At 35.3% G+C, this 15,228-nt stretch overlaps 1 protein-coding gene across 1 annotated transcript; it reads left to right on the plus strand.

Annotated features, from left to right (window-relative positions):
• The first annotated feature begins 1,024 nt into the window (after nucleotides 1–1,024).
• Nucleotides 1,025–14,789, plus strand: MEIOC (meiosis specific with coiled-coil domain). Its single transcript, XM_061140769.1, has 11 exons — nucleotides 1,025–1,102; nucleotides 1,285–1,340; nucleotides 1,461–1,569; nucleotides 1,724–2,116; nucleotides 2,231–2,365; nucleotides 5,091–5,248; nucleotides 7,227–7,331; nucleotides 8,223–10,095; nucleotides 10,592–10,726; nucleotides 13,605–13,785; nucleotides 14,293–14,789. The coding sequence occupies exons 1-11, from the start codon at nucleotides 1,025–1,027 to the stop codon at nucleotides 14,520–14,522; spliced, it is 3,453 nt and encodes a 1,150-aa protein (XP_060996752.1). The 3' UTR covers nucleotides 14,523–14,789.
• Nucleotides 14,790–15,228: the final 439 nt, after the last annotated feature.

A 15,228-nucleotide genomic window follows, 5' to 3' on the forward strand; every position in this document is an offset into this window, starting at 1 on the left:
ATGGAGTGAAATTCTGACATGCACAACATGAATCTTGACATTGTGCTAATGAAATGAGTCACGAAAGGACCAATATTGTATGATTCCACTTATATGAAGTAATTAGAATAGGTGAGTTCACAGTAACATAAAGTAGAACAGTGGTTCCCAGAGAGTGGAAGGAAGGGGAAATGGGAGTTATGTCTTTTATTGGATACAAAATTTGTTTGGGATAATGAAATATTTCTAGATATGGATGGTTGCATAACATTGAGTATAATGTCATTGAATTAAACATTCGAAGGTGCTTAAAATGGCAAATCTTATGTCTATCTTATTACAATAAAAAAGATACATAAGAGGATTCATAATTTTGCAAAATCATTCTGGGTGTTATGAGAGAGAGACAAAACAGTATGCTCTAAATGTAAGGAGGGAGTAAACTCCAGGTTAGCAACTTTAAGGGTGAGGTAGGGAAATAAATATAATGAATTGGTACAGCCAGGTCAACTAACAAGCTTTCTTAACTCAAAGCTGAGTTGGGATCCAAAATAACCATCAGGGCAATATGGGCCAAAAAGACATGTCCCCCTATCCTATTTCCATTTATGCTTGAGTTAAAAAAAACACCTTCCACTTTATTGCTTCTCAAATTTTGATTTTAAATATACATGCCCTAAAGGTGGTAACTGTGCTTACTTTGATCATCTTCAATATTTCAATGCACACAAAATTGTTTAGCATTTTCTGGGGACAAAATCTTGAGATACCACATCCTCGAATGGGACCATCTATGTGAACGGCTTATTTGGTACAGGTCAGAGTGAAATTTGTTCAGGGGTTCCATAAGCATCAAAATGCCTTCACCCCCATCGAAGCGTGGGGCCTAGGACAGAGAACAGCTCTCTTCCTTCTCAGAAGGGACTTTTCCAACAACCCCCAACTCCTTAACGGGTTCCTCACGCTCCGTAAACGAGCCCAAGTCTATCATTCTCTGAGGCTGCTCCAAAGGATTCTGGGAGTTAGGGGCAGGACCAGGGGCAAAATGAAATGTTGGAGCAAGAGCCGGTTGCTGAGCGACTTCTCAAATCTTCCTGACCACTTCCATCACTTCTCCCACCTGGTAGGCCCGAGCTCCTAATCCTCCTTCCACGCCACGCCCCTCAGCTGCTCTACTAGCCAATCATCAGGCGAGTGCTTGACAGACTGGGCCAATCCCGAACACGTTCACTTTGAGCGGGAAAGGCTCAGAAACGCAGAGAGAGCGAGGTCGCCCTAACGGCTGGTTCTTGGCCTTGTCTCTAGTGGGTAACAGGTCTCGGAGGCCGCCGCCCATTGGCCGGGCAGCGGGCCAATGAGGGGTGCGAAGCCGGAGACGGGCCTCCCAGGAGGGGGCGGGGCGGGCCCGTGCCTGGTCGCGTGCCGGGTCGCGAGCCCCTGGTGGGCAAAGTAACGGCCTCTCCCCAGCCTCTCCTTCCCAGCTCCTGCCGCCGCACCCACAGACCTGCTCCAGGCAGCGCCCGGGGCGGAGGCAGCAGCGGCGGGGTGCGGGTTGAGGGAGCTGGGCCTCGACGCCCCCCCTTCATCCCCGTACCCCAGGAGCTGTGCCTAGTCCAGGAGGGGCTGGGAGGCCCATGGAGGTGAGCTGCGGAGACCCCCGCCCGCCCCCTCACCCCCCAGGCCTGAGGGAGGGACTTGAGGTAACTGGCGGGGACTGTCGGGGTCTGGGTGGCGGCCGGGCTAGGAGGACGGCGACCGTGAGGAGAGACAGAACGGGCGCGTCCCCGGACGCGTGTCTCTGAAGCGGCGGGGCTGGAGAGGCCGGGTTGCAGGCGAGGAGCCCCGACGGGGCGCCCGGGCTGAGCCGCGGGGTGAGCCTGGGGCTCGGCGGCCGATGGGGTCAGGGCCTGGGGACGCGCCGCGGGCTGACAGAACTGGCGGCGAGGCGGAGCAGGTGACTGACCGCGACGCGCAGGCTACCGCTGCCTCCCCAACGTCGGGCCGCGGCGGCGCTGAGGCGGAGGCCGACAGCGAGGGCCTGTCAGGCGCGCCTCGGGGTCCGGCCGGAAAAAGGAGAGGGAAACCCGGGGGCGGAAGCGCGGGGTCCCCAAATGAATGTTCTGGGAACGGATTCCGGGTGGAGTTAGGCGCACAGCCGACGTAGAACCGTAGAAGCCGTCGTCCGGCCGTATCGGTCCGGCTCTGCCCTGCGTGACATGTCTCTCCTGTTTCCTATCCCCGTTTTGTGCAGCCGAAAGTCGCGTTCCGTGGAGGTGCGAATCGCTGCTGGAACCTCAGTGCGGACGCCAGCAGTCGACTAACAGATGTCTTCAACAGCGTCATGCTGACGGGCTCCCCTTCCTTCTATGATTGCTACAAATCGCAGGTCCGTTTCTCCGCTCTGCCCTTTGTTAAAGGATTTATTCTCCTTCAAATGCAACCCTACGCCCTGCCCATTCACGTTGGCATTTAAATTGCTCCACGTTTAGGACCAGACAATATTTTAAATAGAGTTTGTAGAATACAAACTGGTTTTGAAAGCAAGTTAAGGAATAGATTTTTCATTGGTTCTTGCTTTTGCCTTGTCCTCAGCGTGACATGATGACAGAAATGTAAGAAAATACGTATTTGCTTAGACCGTAAGATAATTTTCCCTTCCAGCATTTATTGGAAGTCGGTGCAAACATACGTTTGATCATTTAAAGGGGAAATTTTTCTATACTTTTTTATTCTCGGGCTCTAATAATGTCTTAGATGACGTGGTACCTTTTACCTCACCTAAAACATTTAGTTTTGTTAATCGTGTTAAATTAGCTTAGGCTAATATGTCATTTTCATTTGAAATTATTTAACCAGCACATCGCTGTTGATATTGTTATATTTTGAATTACAACAGTGTCCTGAAATAAATAATTTTATTTAATTCACATGACAGCCTTGTATAGTATTATACCCATTGTACAGATTGAGAAACTGAGGCCCAAAAAATTTGACTTGTGCTGTAAGTGACAAAACCCAATTTGACTCCAGGTCTTTTCACTGCAAAGATCAGCATTCCATTGCTCTCTATAATGTTTACCTGACTACTAAAATTTACTTGGATTTAATTTCAGTTGATTAAGCATAGCAAGAATAAAGTGAGACATTTTGCAATTAGCTAGACTAATTAGTGTACCAACCCTAAGCATTCACATATTTAACTGCCAGAAATGTTTTGACTGAAAAGTATCTAGATAGCCACCACATTACTTTAGTTGCTTGTTTTATCCTAGAATATTAAATTTAAATCAATCTTTTAAAAGGATTTAATTTTTCTAATACTCAAATATTTAAAATATAAAGTATACTTGAAATAATACTTTCTCAATATATTTTGTTTCAAATACTGTTTACCTCATTTGATATTATATAATCTGAAAATGCTCATTTTGTATAAGCAACTCTTTTCAAAAAGATGAACAATTATTTGTATCACTTTGGATACTTCACACCTAAGAGAGCTAGGTTGGGCCTGTCATAAAAACTTCAGAACTGAAGGAATAAAATTATGAAAGGTTCTAACCATAACAGTCTTTGTAAAAGTTACTGCTAACTAACAGAAATTTTGGAAAGACAGTTTTTAGTGGCACTTTTAGCAAAATCTCTTCTGTGCCTCAGTTTCTCCAACTAAAGAATAGTCAGCAAAATAATAAGCTATAAACAAGAAAATTATAATATGTAGGTTTCAAATAGTATTCATAACTAGAATTTAACCAAAAGGCTATAAAATGTTTGATATTTGTAAAGATTTGTGATTAGATGATAGTAATTTTCATATATTATTGGTATAAACTCAGTGAATGTTTAAAATGTTATTTTCCAGTTATCATGTCCATGAAGAACAAAAATTTAGGAATGTTTTGATCTAAACATGTTTCATCTCTTTTCACATCAATTTTGATTGTGAATAAAAGCAATTAGAAAATATTTTTAACCAGGATTATATACCTTCTATATTTATAAGAAAATACCTTTTCTACTGTGTTTTTGTCTGGATATTTATAGCTATTACATCTTGGGTTTTAGTAGCTCCTTATTTGGAGAGTTAAAAATTGTGAATCTATATTTTCAGACTATTTTAAGTATTTAAAATTTGAGGTGTAGTATTTTCATTGTACTTGAATCCCTTTTTTGGAAGAAGACAGGACTTCAAATAATTCATTAAAATCTTAAAACTCAAACCTTTTACCTTATTTACTCAAAATTCATTATAGAAGTATAAAGAAAAAAATGAACTCGTTTTTTCTTCTAACTATAATATCTTTAAATTTCTTAAGATAAAATATTTTTTGTATTGTCTCATTTTTATACTTCCTCTTGGAAATAAACTAAGCTGAAAATTAAAGATATTGTTTTCAAAGGCCCTAGTGTAGGAGTAAGATGGCCTTGAGTTTGGGTTTTAGTTTTGTCACCTCTTAGCTCAATAATTTGTAGCCTCATTTTTAAACCCATTATAAAACACCCATTTTCTCATTTTTAAAATACAGAGAATATCCATGTCGTAAGGTGACTGAATACACTGTGTGGAATTTCTTTGAAAATTCGATGTAAATGTACATTCACTTGTTTTTCACAGATTGGGGGCATTAAGACTGAATTTTGTAAATGATTTATTAAAAATAATACTAAAAATAACACAGCTATGGTCCACATAGTGCTCATCTGCTCAAAAAATTAAAACAGCAATAATTATAGGTGTTCATGTCCTTTCTCAGGGATAAGCAACAGCTATTGGACAGGGGCCATATCTGCTGAGTGGCTGTTTTTGTAAACAAAATTTTATTGGAATAGCCACAGCCTCTAATTTACACATTGTCTATAGTTGCTTTGGTGCTAGGAGTTTCAACAGAGACCTGAACACAGTAAACCATAAAATATTTATTATCTGACACTTCATAGGAAAAAATTGCCAACTCCTACTGTTAAAGTAAGCTTAAGTGGCTAAGTCTAGATTTGTCTCCCAACTTTTACACATGTATTATTTCCTCAGATTTCTTATTATTTCACTAATATTCTGTAATAAATGTAGTTTTGATTATATCTGATATACAAACATGCCTTTAAAATTTCAGAATGAAGATAGTGTTGACCTAAGGCAGACCTATGCTCCACTTTCTTCATCAACGGAATATGCAAGTTCTGTAGATTCTTCACTTTTCTATGCACCATGGTCTACATATGGAGATGATATTAAACAGCCCTCTAATTCTCAGATCAATGTAAAGAACAGGTAAATTAATAAATTAGATTTCTCAGGCTAAACAAAGTGTTCTTAAGTTTGATTATGTGGGGACCTAGTTGTATTAGCTCTTTGTTCCCTATATCAGTATTTTTATGTTATGACATTGTAATTTTATTTAACCAAACTTCTAGGAAATCATAAAAGTTATGTGTCTATAATTTTTTCTTGCTACTTTCTTTCATTAATTAGAAGCAACCCTGAGTACATCTTAAGTTCCTCTTTCTAAAGATAGCATATAAATGAGTTAGAATTTTTCAATCTATTTTTTAATCCAGTTCTAAATTTTCAGTAATTCTTGCCTTACAAGTATACAACAAACAGGATTTTATCAAATGTAAGATACTTATTTTCTATTCAGTTCCACTAATAATGAGGGCTAACTCTATGTCAGATTCTCTCCTATTGGGGATATTAGAATTAACATGGCAAATATTATTCCTGTCTTTATAGATCTTATAGTAATGGTGATGATTATGATAACTTGCCAGGCACTGCAAGTGCCTGGTACTGCAAGGTAAGGTCTAATGAAGAAGTATAAAATATTATGGGAGCTTATTGCAAAGAGAAGCTTAAGGGAGTGACACTACCTTTATATTAATTATAATAAGGGAACAGTTAAAAGAGACTGATGTGTCTTTACCAGGAAATAATTATTTTTAAAATCTACTAATTAAATGTTAAAAATTTAGAAATTAGTTTTAAGTTCTCTAAAATAGATTTTATTAGGTGGACTACATAACTCCACACAAAAAAAGCATTTTTTTAGTTAATACATGTTCATTGAAAAACTTCAGACTTTATAGAAATACATAAAGGCAAGCAGAAGTTTACCTTTACCCTGCCTTTCTACCTTCCAGTAAAAACTATTAACAGTTTGATATATATTACATTGAATATTTTTCTAGATATATACTAACATTATTATACAAAAAGTTTATATCAAATCTTTTTGAAATAACAAAATGTAGTGGGAAAAGTATTAGACTTGTAGGTAGACCATTTATTCAACAAGTATATAGTAAAGCATGGCAAATGATAAACCTTTGCAAAATTCAAGTTTTTTAATATCATGATTGTTTATTCAGTTTAGTGATTACTGATACCTACCTTTCCTTTGTTATGAAGATCAATGAAATATTTGAATGTTACACAAGTATAAGGTATTTTTATTTCTGAAATGTCCTAACACTATGAAATGTTAGACATAAAATATTAAAAAACAAGAAGTTACAATTTAAAAACAACGTATTACTTCTAGGAACAAATTACCCAAAAATCCATAAGAGGTAAAAAGGGACCAGTACATTCCATCTCATTGTTGTTTTTTACATTTTGTTTTGTTTAGATAGTGTTGGTCACTAGGTGGGATTTGATCTAGATGGAGCACCAGTCACTTCTTTGGCAAAGACTTGGGGATATCCCCCAAATCTTTTACATTTAAGGGACAACTGCCGCATTCTTGTGATATTTAGGATGACCATATCACTGTACTTTTTAATCCAACTTTTAGTATAAGAGTCACAAAAATAGAGTAGCAGGTTCATATGGTTTTCAAATCACAAATGAAAAAACTTAGCAAGTGTCCATGTAATTATGTGTAACAGGACTAGACATGCTTTCAGAAGCAGCCATGGTACCAATCATGTCTATAACATCATAGATTAGAGATTTATATCTTGGTCACCTAAAATGAATAGCATGTGTTTTGGAGAAATAAGAGGTAAGCATTCATTGAGAACTAGACATAAGATTTGGAATGAAGGAGAAATATTTATGTAGGATAAACACTATGCTAAAGTGGAAAATATTCTTGAGTTCCTATTCCCTCTTTAGTTGAAATGAAGGTATAGAGTTAATCCAGATATTTTATAGAAAAATAAGTCAGAATAAGTCTGGAAAAAGAAATCAATATATTATGTTTCAGTATGAGCAAAAGAATTTACATGTGATATTCATTTATTTTTAGGATTCAAACAGAAAGAAATGACTATGGTAGTGAAACAGACTTATATGGACTTGTGTCTAACATTTTGGAAGAACAAGATAAATCACAGCCATACTTTGCTGAGGGGTTAGTATATTATATAACCTATATAGTGTGTAATAAACTTTTGAATTTCCAGGTACTAGGTCTTTAACTTTTATTTTTACTTAAGAGAGGATCATCTGACATTCGACATCGTAATTCAGATATTTGTTTCTAGGAGCCTTAATTTTCCTGAGGTGCTTGCCATACAATTGAAAGTTTAATTTGCTATTAAGAACTTTCATTTGAAAAATCATTCTTCCATAATTCAAAGCTATTTCCCTTGAGTTCATGAGCTAAAATTTGGCTTAAAGAGTATAAATTCCAATGACTTTTATACTTATACCTCCAAAAATAAAACTATCATTGCTTCTGAGTAGAAATATGTATGGATTTTATTCATATAGTAAAAACTTTTAAAGTACGCATTAATTGTTTTACTTGGGTGTAGAAGCCATATTATCCAGATTCCCTATTTCATAAATAGGGAAATATGTAGCATACATCTAACCAATGAAAATGTTTTCATTTCAATGAGAGTACATCTTTTTTAATTACAAAAATTGTGGTCAAAACACTTTTGTATTAACCTTATATAATAATGTAAAAAAAAACTTATCTGGTTTCTACTTACTATATGTAAACCGTTCATGTAAGACTATGCAATCACCAGCCTCAGGCTTTAGTTTATGTCTCCTCGAAAAGTATACTGAAGACATATTAAGACTAAAATGCATATTTATGCAGCATATAGCACATTTTAAGTGACAGAAAGTTATTTGGATGTAATGGCAGCTTATAAGCCAAAGTTGGAAAGGATTAGAGAATAGTGAATGGTGCAATATAAATGTTTTGAAAGCCTTTCCTCCCTTCTCCACTAAGGAAATAAAGACTTTTAAAATCTGAATTGTAATTAAATATATTTGCTTGTTCTAGGACCTGTTCCTCCAATTTAAAGTCAGTTTGGCCAATGAACACAAGCAGATTTGCAGATCACCATGACCTCTTAACAGAAACCAAAAGGCCGGTAGATACAGCCATCTCTCAGCAAGCTTTTTATACTGGTGAATCTGTGTCAGCAGTGGAAAAGCAGTACCTACATAACAGTAATCTCATACCACAACAAAAAATAGATGAACTTTATCATGGATTTACTGGTTTAGACCTTGAAGAACAATGGATGTACCCCTCACGAAGTGATCATTCCAACTGTTACAATATTCAGACAAATGAAACAGCTAAGACAGCATTTCAAGAATATCCATTTATCAAAAATTGTTTTACACCACAAACTGGTCTGTCTGACATCATGAAAGAATCAGGAGTTGATACTTACTCTTATGGAAGAGAGAAAATATGTGCTAAAGGTCTTGAAGCACCATTACAGCAAAAGAGGGCAGAGATATTTCTTTCCCAATTTAATAGGTACAGTGAAAATCCAGATTATTGTAGATACCCAGAATATGCTCATCCTAATAAGGCTAAGCTGAGTAAGTGTTCGAATTTTAGTGTCCAAGATAGTAAAAAATTAGCTAGTGCCACACCTGAAGCACCAACTGTAGAAGCAGACACCTACACCAAGTTATTTCAGGTAAAACCAACAAATCAGAAAAAAATGGAGGAGACAATACCTGACCAGCAGAATTTCACATTTCCAAAAACTACACCACATCTGACAGAAAAACAGTTTGGAAAGGAAGCAGCATTTACTGCTGATTTTGGCTTAAAATCAGAATATGGACTAAAACCTCATACAACTTGTCCAGCTAATAATGATTTTGCTAATGTCACAGAAAAACAACAGTTTACTAAACCTGACCCCCCAAATTCTGAGTATTTTAAATCAGTGAATTTACTAGCAAATTCAGCAACATCTTCAGGAGGTATCAACTTAAACAGACCAACATGGATGAATGTCCAAACAAAAAATAACACTCCTATTCTTTATCGAAATCAAGGTAACTTGATGAAATTAAATTCTCATTTAAGTGCAGCTTCAAAAGGTTCCAACCATTCTTCAGATTTCCCCCAACTATCATCTACAAATTTAACCCCAAATAGCAATTTATTTCAGAAGTATTGCCAAGAAAACCCTTCAGCATTTTCTAGTTTTGATTTTGGTTACAATGGTGCAGAAAGAATCCAATCTGTCAATCACATGGAGGGACTGACAAAGACTGGAGAAGAAAATCTCTTTGAATCTGTTACCGATAAAAAAATAAAGCAGCCAAATGGATTTTGTGATAACTATTCAGCTCAGCAGTATGGGATCATTGAAAATGTAAACAAACATAATTTTCAAGCTAAGCCCCAAAGTGGACATTATGATCCTGAGGAAGGGCCAAAGCATTTAGATGGCTTATCTCAAAATACATATCAAGATCTATTGGAGTCACAGGGTCATTTTAATAGCCACAGACAAGGAAGTGGAGACAGCAATATTAATAGCCGTGTGAATCGCACACAGGTGTCATGCTTTTCTAATAATTATATGATGGGAGATTTAAGGCATAATCAGAGTTTTCAACAACTTGGTTCAAGTGGGTTTCCGCTAAGATCCACTCATCCATTTGGCCATTCAGTTGTTCCACTGTTGGATTCATATGATTTGTTTTCTTATGATGACTTAAGCCATTTATACCCATATTTTAATGATATGATGTATGGTGATAATTCCTTTTCTGGTTTCGTGCCAACTTTTGGATTTCAAAGACCAATTAAAACCCGCAGTGGACCAGCCAGTGAACTTCATATTCGTCTAGAAGAGTGCTATGAACAATGGAGAGCATTAGAAAAGGAGAGAAAAAAGGTAACACAAAACTATCCATTTAGGCATAACTTAGTATATCCCCTTTGCCTATTTTCATTTTGTTTACCCTAGTGTAGTTTAAGAAAGAGGACTTATTTTTAAGTTGAATTCTTCTATAATGTGTAGTATTTGTTAAGTCCATGACTATACAGAATTAATTAGGTGACTTAAAGAGACTAAAAATGCTTGGGGCTTAAAATTTTTTTTAAGTTTATTTTGCCTGTTAGGTAGACTTTTTCCTTAATGGGTTGAAAGTTTATTTATTTGAATTTTCTAAGTATTAAACTATTGGAGTGTTCAGGTATTTTATGCATTAAGTGTGACAGAAAAGTACATGGTACTGTGGTTTATATTTATTGCCTTTTGATACCAAAACAGAATTTTTATCTAAAGGAGTAATTTTCAGTTTTCTTCTTAGGCCTATGAGAAATATTATTCATGATTGAGTAATGCTTAGAAAATTTAGTATCTAAAAGTTATATAATTTTTTTTACAGACTGAATTGGCCCTTGCGAAGAATTATCCAGGGAAAAAAGTATCCAGTACTAACAATACTCCAATTCCACGGCTGACCTCCAACCCATCTAGAGTTGATCGGTTAATTGTGGATGAACTTCGAGAACAAGCCAGAGTAAGCTGTGAAAATATCCAATAGCAGATTTTTTTTAACTGTTTGATAAAATTTTTAAGTGCGTTAGCAAGTTAGAGTTCTGAAGGATTCTTAAATCACATTTATGTGTAACTCTCTGAAATGTATTCTTTCCCATGCTTGGACCTAGAACTATTTCGGAAAGGGAAAATAGCCCCACTCAGTCATTAAAATAGTAAGTTTAGTAATCTAAGAGATTCCTCTTCAAGAAATCCAGATTAGCAGTGGAACTAATCCACAAAAGAAAAAAAAATTTTAAAGCAAAAACCATTTTGAATATTATTTATAATATATAAAATATATAAAATAATATAATAAAGTCCCATTTCTTAATCACAAACATTTGTTTTCTAGCTTCACGAAAAAGCTTTGCTTATATTATACAAGGTAGTAAATTAATAGGAGATTACCTTATTTCATTTTCTTGACCCTGTTCTCTTGAGTTATTTAACAAACGTTAAGTATATCTAGCAATGTATTAATTACTAATAAACTGAAGTATGTAAGTATATGCATAATTTTATAAAATAGCCTTATTTTGGAAAAGTAGTATATCACTTCAGATCAAATGTAAAGAATCTTGATGTTAATTAAAAATTATTTTCCTATTATCTCCTTTGTAATTTCAGAATTTTCTAAGCAACTGTAATAGAATAGGGTAGTTTTTTCTTTCTGACCTTCCCCTTTTAAAAACTTCTGTTTTCTGGTACTTCCCTGTGGTCCAGTGGCTAAGACTCCATGTTCCCAATGTAGGGGGTCCTGGTTCCATCCCTGGTCAGGGAACTAGATCCCACATGCTGCAACTAAGAGTTCTCATGCTGCTCTGAAGATTCAATATGCCGAGTGCTGCAACTATGACCTAGTGCAGCCAAATAAATAAACAAAATAATTTTTAAAAACTTCTGTTTTCCAAGTAAAATCTGATAACAATTCCTAGGAAAAGGCATGCAGTGAAACAGATTGCATCTATGATTGAATAAAAGCCATTTAAGGAATTAGAAAAAATCAGCACAATAGAGTCTTATTTTATTGCTCATTGGTTTCTTACCTATACCATGCTGTCTTTAAAATACAGACATGAAATACTTCAATGGAAAAATATTGATTTTTACCTAGCTTTCAGCCTTGATTAGTTGTAATTTTTAATCAAATTCATAAATTTGTACAATGGAATTTATCAGTGGTGTGGTCAGATATAGCCAAATGTTATAAAAACTTAAGTCTTTTTTTTAAACTTCCAAGTTAAAATTTTTCTCAGTAATGCATTTCTAGGCAATAAATCAAAGAATTGTTAATGTATTAAGAAATATACTTTTTCCAGCCTTACTTAGGCTTCACCCTAGTTTAGCATATTTATAGCTATTATAATAATTTTGTTTATATTTAGCAACATTAGACTAGTAATATACAAAAGGCAAAAGTATTTTTATGTGTACTACTTCTAGTTTGCTGGTTTTATAGAATTCTGAAAAAAATCTTTTAAGTTTATTAAAAATCACTTGTGTAAATTTTTTCTTTACACTTATTCAAAATGACTATCTTATTTTAAAAATATATAATTTGTAGTTCACTGGAGTTTTTACTGTGGTATTTTTTTCTTGTGTTGTCTTATTTTCCCCCTCAAGAACTGGCTGGTTGTACAGTTGGGAGGAAAATATTTATTTATTCATTTATTTTTGGGTAGGGTAGGAAAATATTTAATACCTGTACTCTTGTGTTTTCTCCATGGGCTTGAACTGGTATGGACTTATACCAAAGAAATTTGGTAGGAGTGTGAGGTTAGAGGCAGTCATTCAGGTGCTTATTAATTGAGAGATATTTTTCTGCTCTTTCCAGTTACTGAATTACGTGAGTTTTAAATCATTTGGCTCCCAAAGTCAGTTACTGTATTTATTAGATGTTCAAATCCTATCTACTCAAAAGTTCTCCTTCATTACTCCTTCCAAGTTTAGAATTTGAAATTTTAGGCATATACAGCTATGAAACATACTCCCCTTACAGATCTAAGATATATAGTGCCCTTTTTAAAGCTTAATTAACCAGAAGATTCTTCTACCACCAGAAGATTAAGACCTCCTAATTTTCCCTCGCAATTTTGACACATATAGGATTTATTTTGTTACTTCAGCATAAATTTAAGTCAGTATTTTCTGGATTATGGACTCCTTAAAACTAACACTAGCCAATATTATTTCTGACTTCCAAAAGAGAGAATATTGAAGGCCCAGAAGGGAATTGTTGAGGTCAAGATTAATCAGATCTAGAGACTGATTAACCCTTTTTAGCTCAGTTTTTTTTCTTTTAACTACAGTAACTCCTAATAATGCTCTTTTGGCAGGCTATTCTGTTTACCAAAAAGAATGTCAGATTTTATATTGGCACTTACTGTTAATAATATGGATATATTTGAATGTTTGACTTTTTCATTGTTGCTTATTCTCAGTAATTGACTACTTTTAAACTGTCTAGAATTAACATATGTACAAAAGACGGACCTTCCATCCTTGTTTCCCCCAGCATGGTGTCAGGATACAGTAAGCTAGTGAAGTGAAAGTTGCTCAGTCGAGTCCAACTCCTTGCAACTCTATGGACCATAATAGTCCATGGGATTTTCCAAGCCAGAATGGGATGGGTAGCCTTTCCCTTCTCCAGGGGATCTTCCCAACCCACGGATGGAGCAGGGGTCTCCTGCATTGCAGGCAGATTGTTTACCAACTGAGCTATGAGGGAAGCCTAAACATTTACTTAGTACTGAATGAACATTATTCCTCTCATCTCTATTCTGCTTCATTGAAGATTTAAGTTAATGACAGGGCAATGTAGTTAAATGCCTCATCAAAATTTAAAATGTTTCCCTCAGGTTGTGACTCTACTGGGCAAAATGGAACGTCTTCGAAGCTCTCCCCTTCATGCTAATATCTCTACAGCTCTTGATAGGCACTTGGAGTCCATTCACATTGTACAGTCACGTAGAAAGGATGAAATTGTTAATGCTTCAAATCGGCAAAGGCAAGGAGTTCCTAGATGCCAAGATGACAGAGGTACAAACATTAATGCATATCCTTTTGATAAGGCAGAGTTAATTTGAATTTAACAAAATCAGATTCTGAAGTTAAAATGGTTGGATTTCTAACATTTACACTTATCTAAAGAATAAATTGTTACATGGTGCCTACATAATTTACTCCAAAAGTGAAAATGAAAATACTTTTATCTATTTTGCTAATTTTACCCATTTAATTGTAATAACTCTGTCCAAGTCTGTGTTCTACCCAAAGCATAGTCATGGTCATACAAGTCAGAAATAAAATACAAGTGTAACACTTTTTTTTACATAAGTATTTATATTTAAGGTATAACACTTTTAAATATTAAGTACTTTGATTAGCTCAGTCAATAGCCATCTTTCTTTTATAAAAAATAATGTTTGATCATTTAGAAGCACAGACTGGGTTTTATAAAAGTTAAGGAGTACTTAAATGATATTTAATTTGAACTGACCACAAATGTTTCTTTTTTTTTTTTTTTTTCAAATGTTTCTTTTACAGATGTTTTTGCGCTTGCTTCAGCAATTAAAGAGATGTGTGTAGCTACTCGGAAAGCGCGTACTACCCTGTGGTGTGCACTGCAGATGACCTTGCCAAAAACAGCCAGTACAGCTGGCCAAACAGATGTAGAAAAGGCTTTACAAGATATAGTAAACTGTGAAGATAAAGTCCATGAAAGCCTAAATAGTAGCAATCCAACGAACCAGAGAGGTGAAGCAAACAAACATTAAGGAGATGGCAGCAGAAAGAAGATTAAAAAGCTGATAAGTAAATGTATCAAGACATGCTAAAAAATTTTAATGAACTTGTCAGACTTGAAAATTTCATTACATTAATTGTCTTTCAGATTTAAAGTTAGTAATACCTTAATGAAGTCTAACTTCTATTTAAAAATCTATTTGGAATGAATCAGATGTAGTTGAAAGTGAGTCGAACGTAAAGTTGACTATTCTAGGGCAACTAGGAATTCCCAGGTAGTCAAAGATAACAAGTTTAAATTAAATTTTTCCTAACAGCTGAAATATTGCTGAAACTCCTTCTGCAGTGCAGGGAAATGCAAATATGAAATTCTTCTAGAAGATGTTTCATTTAGGTCTGCCTTAATAAGTATAATTCCAAATAATGAATCTTAAGTAACTGTATCCCAATTATGGCTACAGTCTAGTAACCAAAACAAGTTTTGATTGTGATATAAGAATGTTTTCCTTACAAAACTGGATAATACCTAGGGAACATAGGAAAGAAGGATGAACCCAATATTCATGTAAAAATTTAATATTTAAAATACTACCATATTTATAAATTTGAAATCTTAGTGCCTAAGTATTTGGAGGGAAGTGCATCTGATTCTCCTAAATTAGTGATAAAAGTGCCAGTGTAAAAACCATGCAAGTTACTGAATATAAAACCTGTTCAAATCATTTGTGTATATTATTT

Source organism: Dama dama, chromosome 5, assembly GCF_033118175.1.
Source record: "Dama dama isolate Ldn47 chromosome 5, ASM3311817v1, whole genome shotgun sequence".
In the NCBI taxonomy this organism is placed as follows: domain Eukaryota; kingdom Metazoa; phylum Chordata; class Mammalia; order Artiodactyla; family Cervidae; genus Dama; species Dama dama.

Excerpts from the sequence above, each read along its gene's own strand:
- MEIOC (XM_061140769.1), top strand. The coding sequence starts at position 1,025 with ATGAAATGTTGGAGCAAGAGCCGGTTGCTGAGCGACTTCTCAAATCTT. Across the intron at positions 2,366-5,090 it reads ATGATTGCTACAAATCGCAG|AATGAAGATAGTGTTGACCT; the intron begins GTCCGTTTCTCC and ends TTAAAATTTCAG. Across the intron at positions 13,786-14,292 it reads TAGATGCCAAGATGACAGAG|ATGTTTTTGCGCTTGCTTCA; the intron begins GTACAAACATTA and ends TTTCTTTTACAG.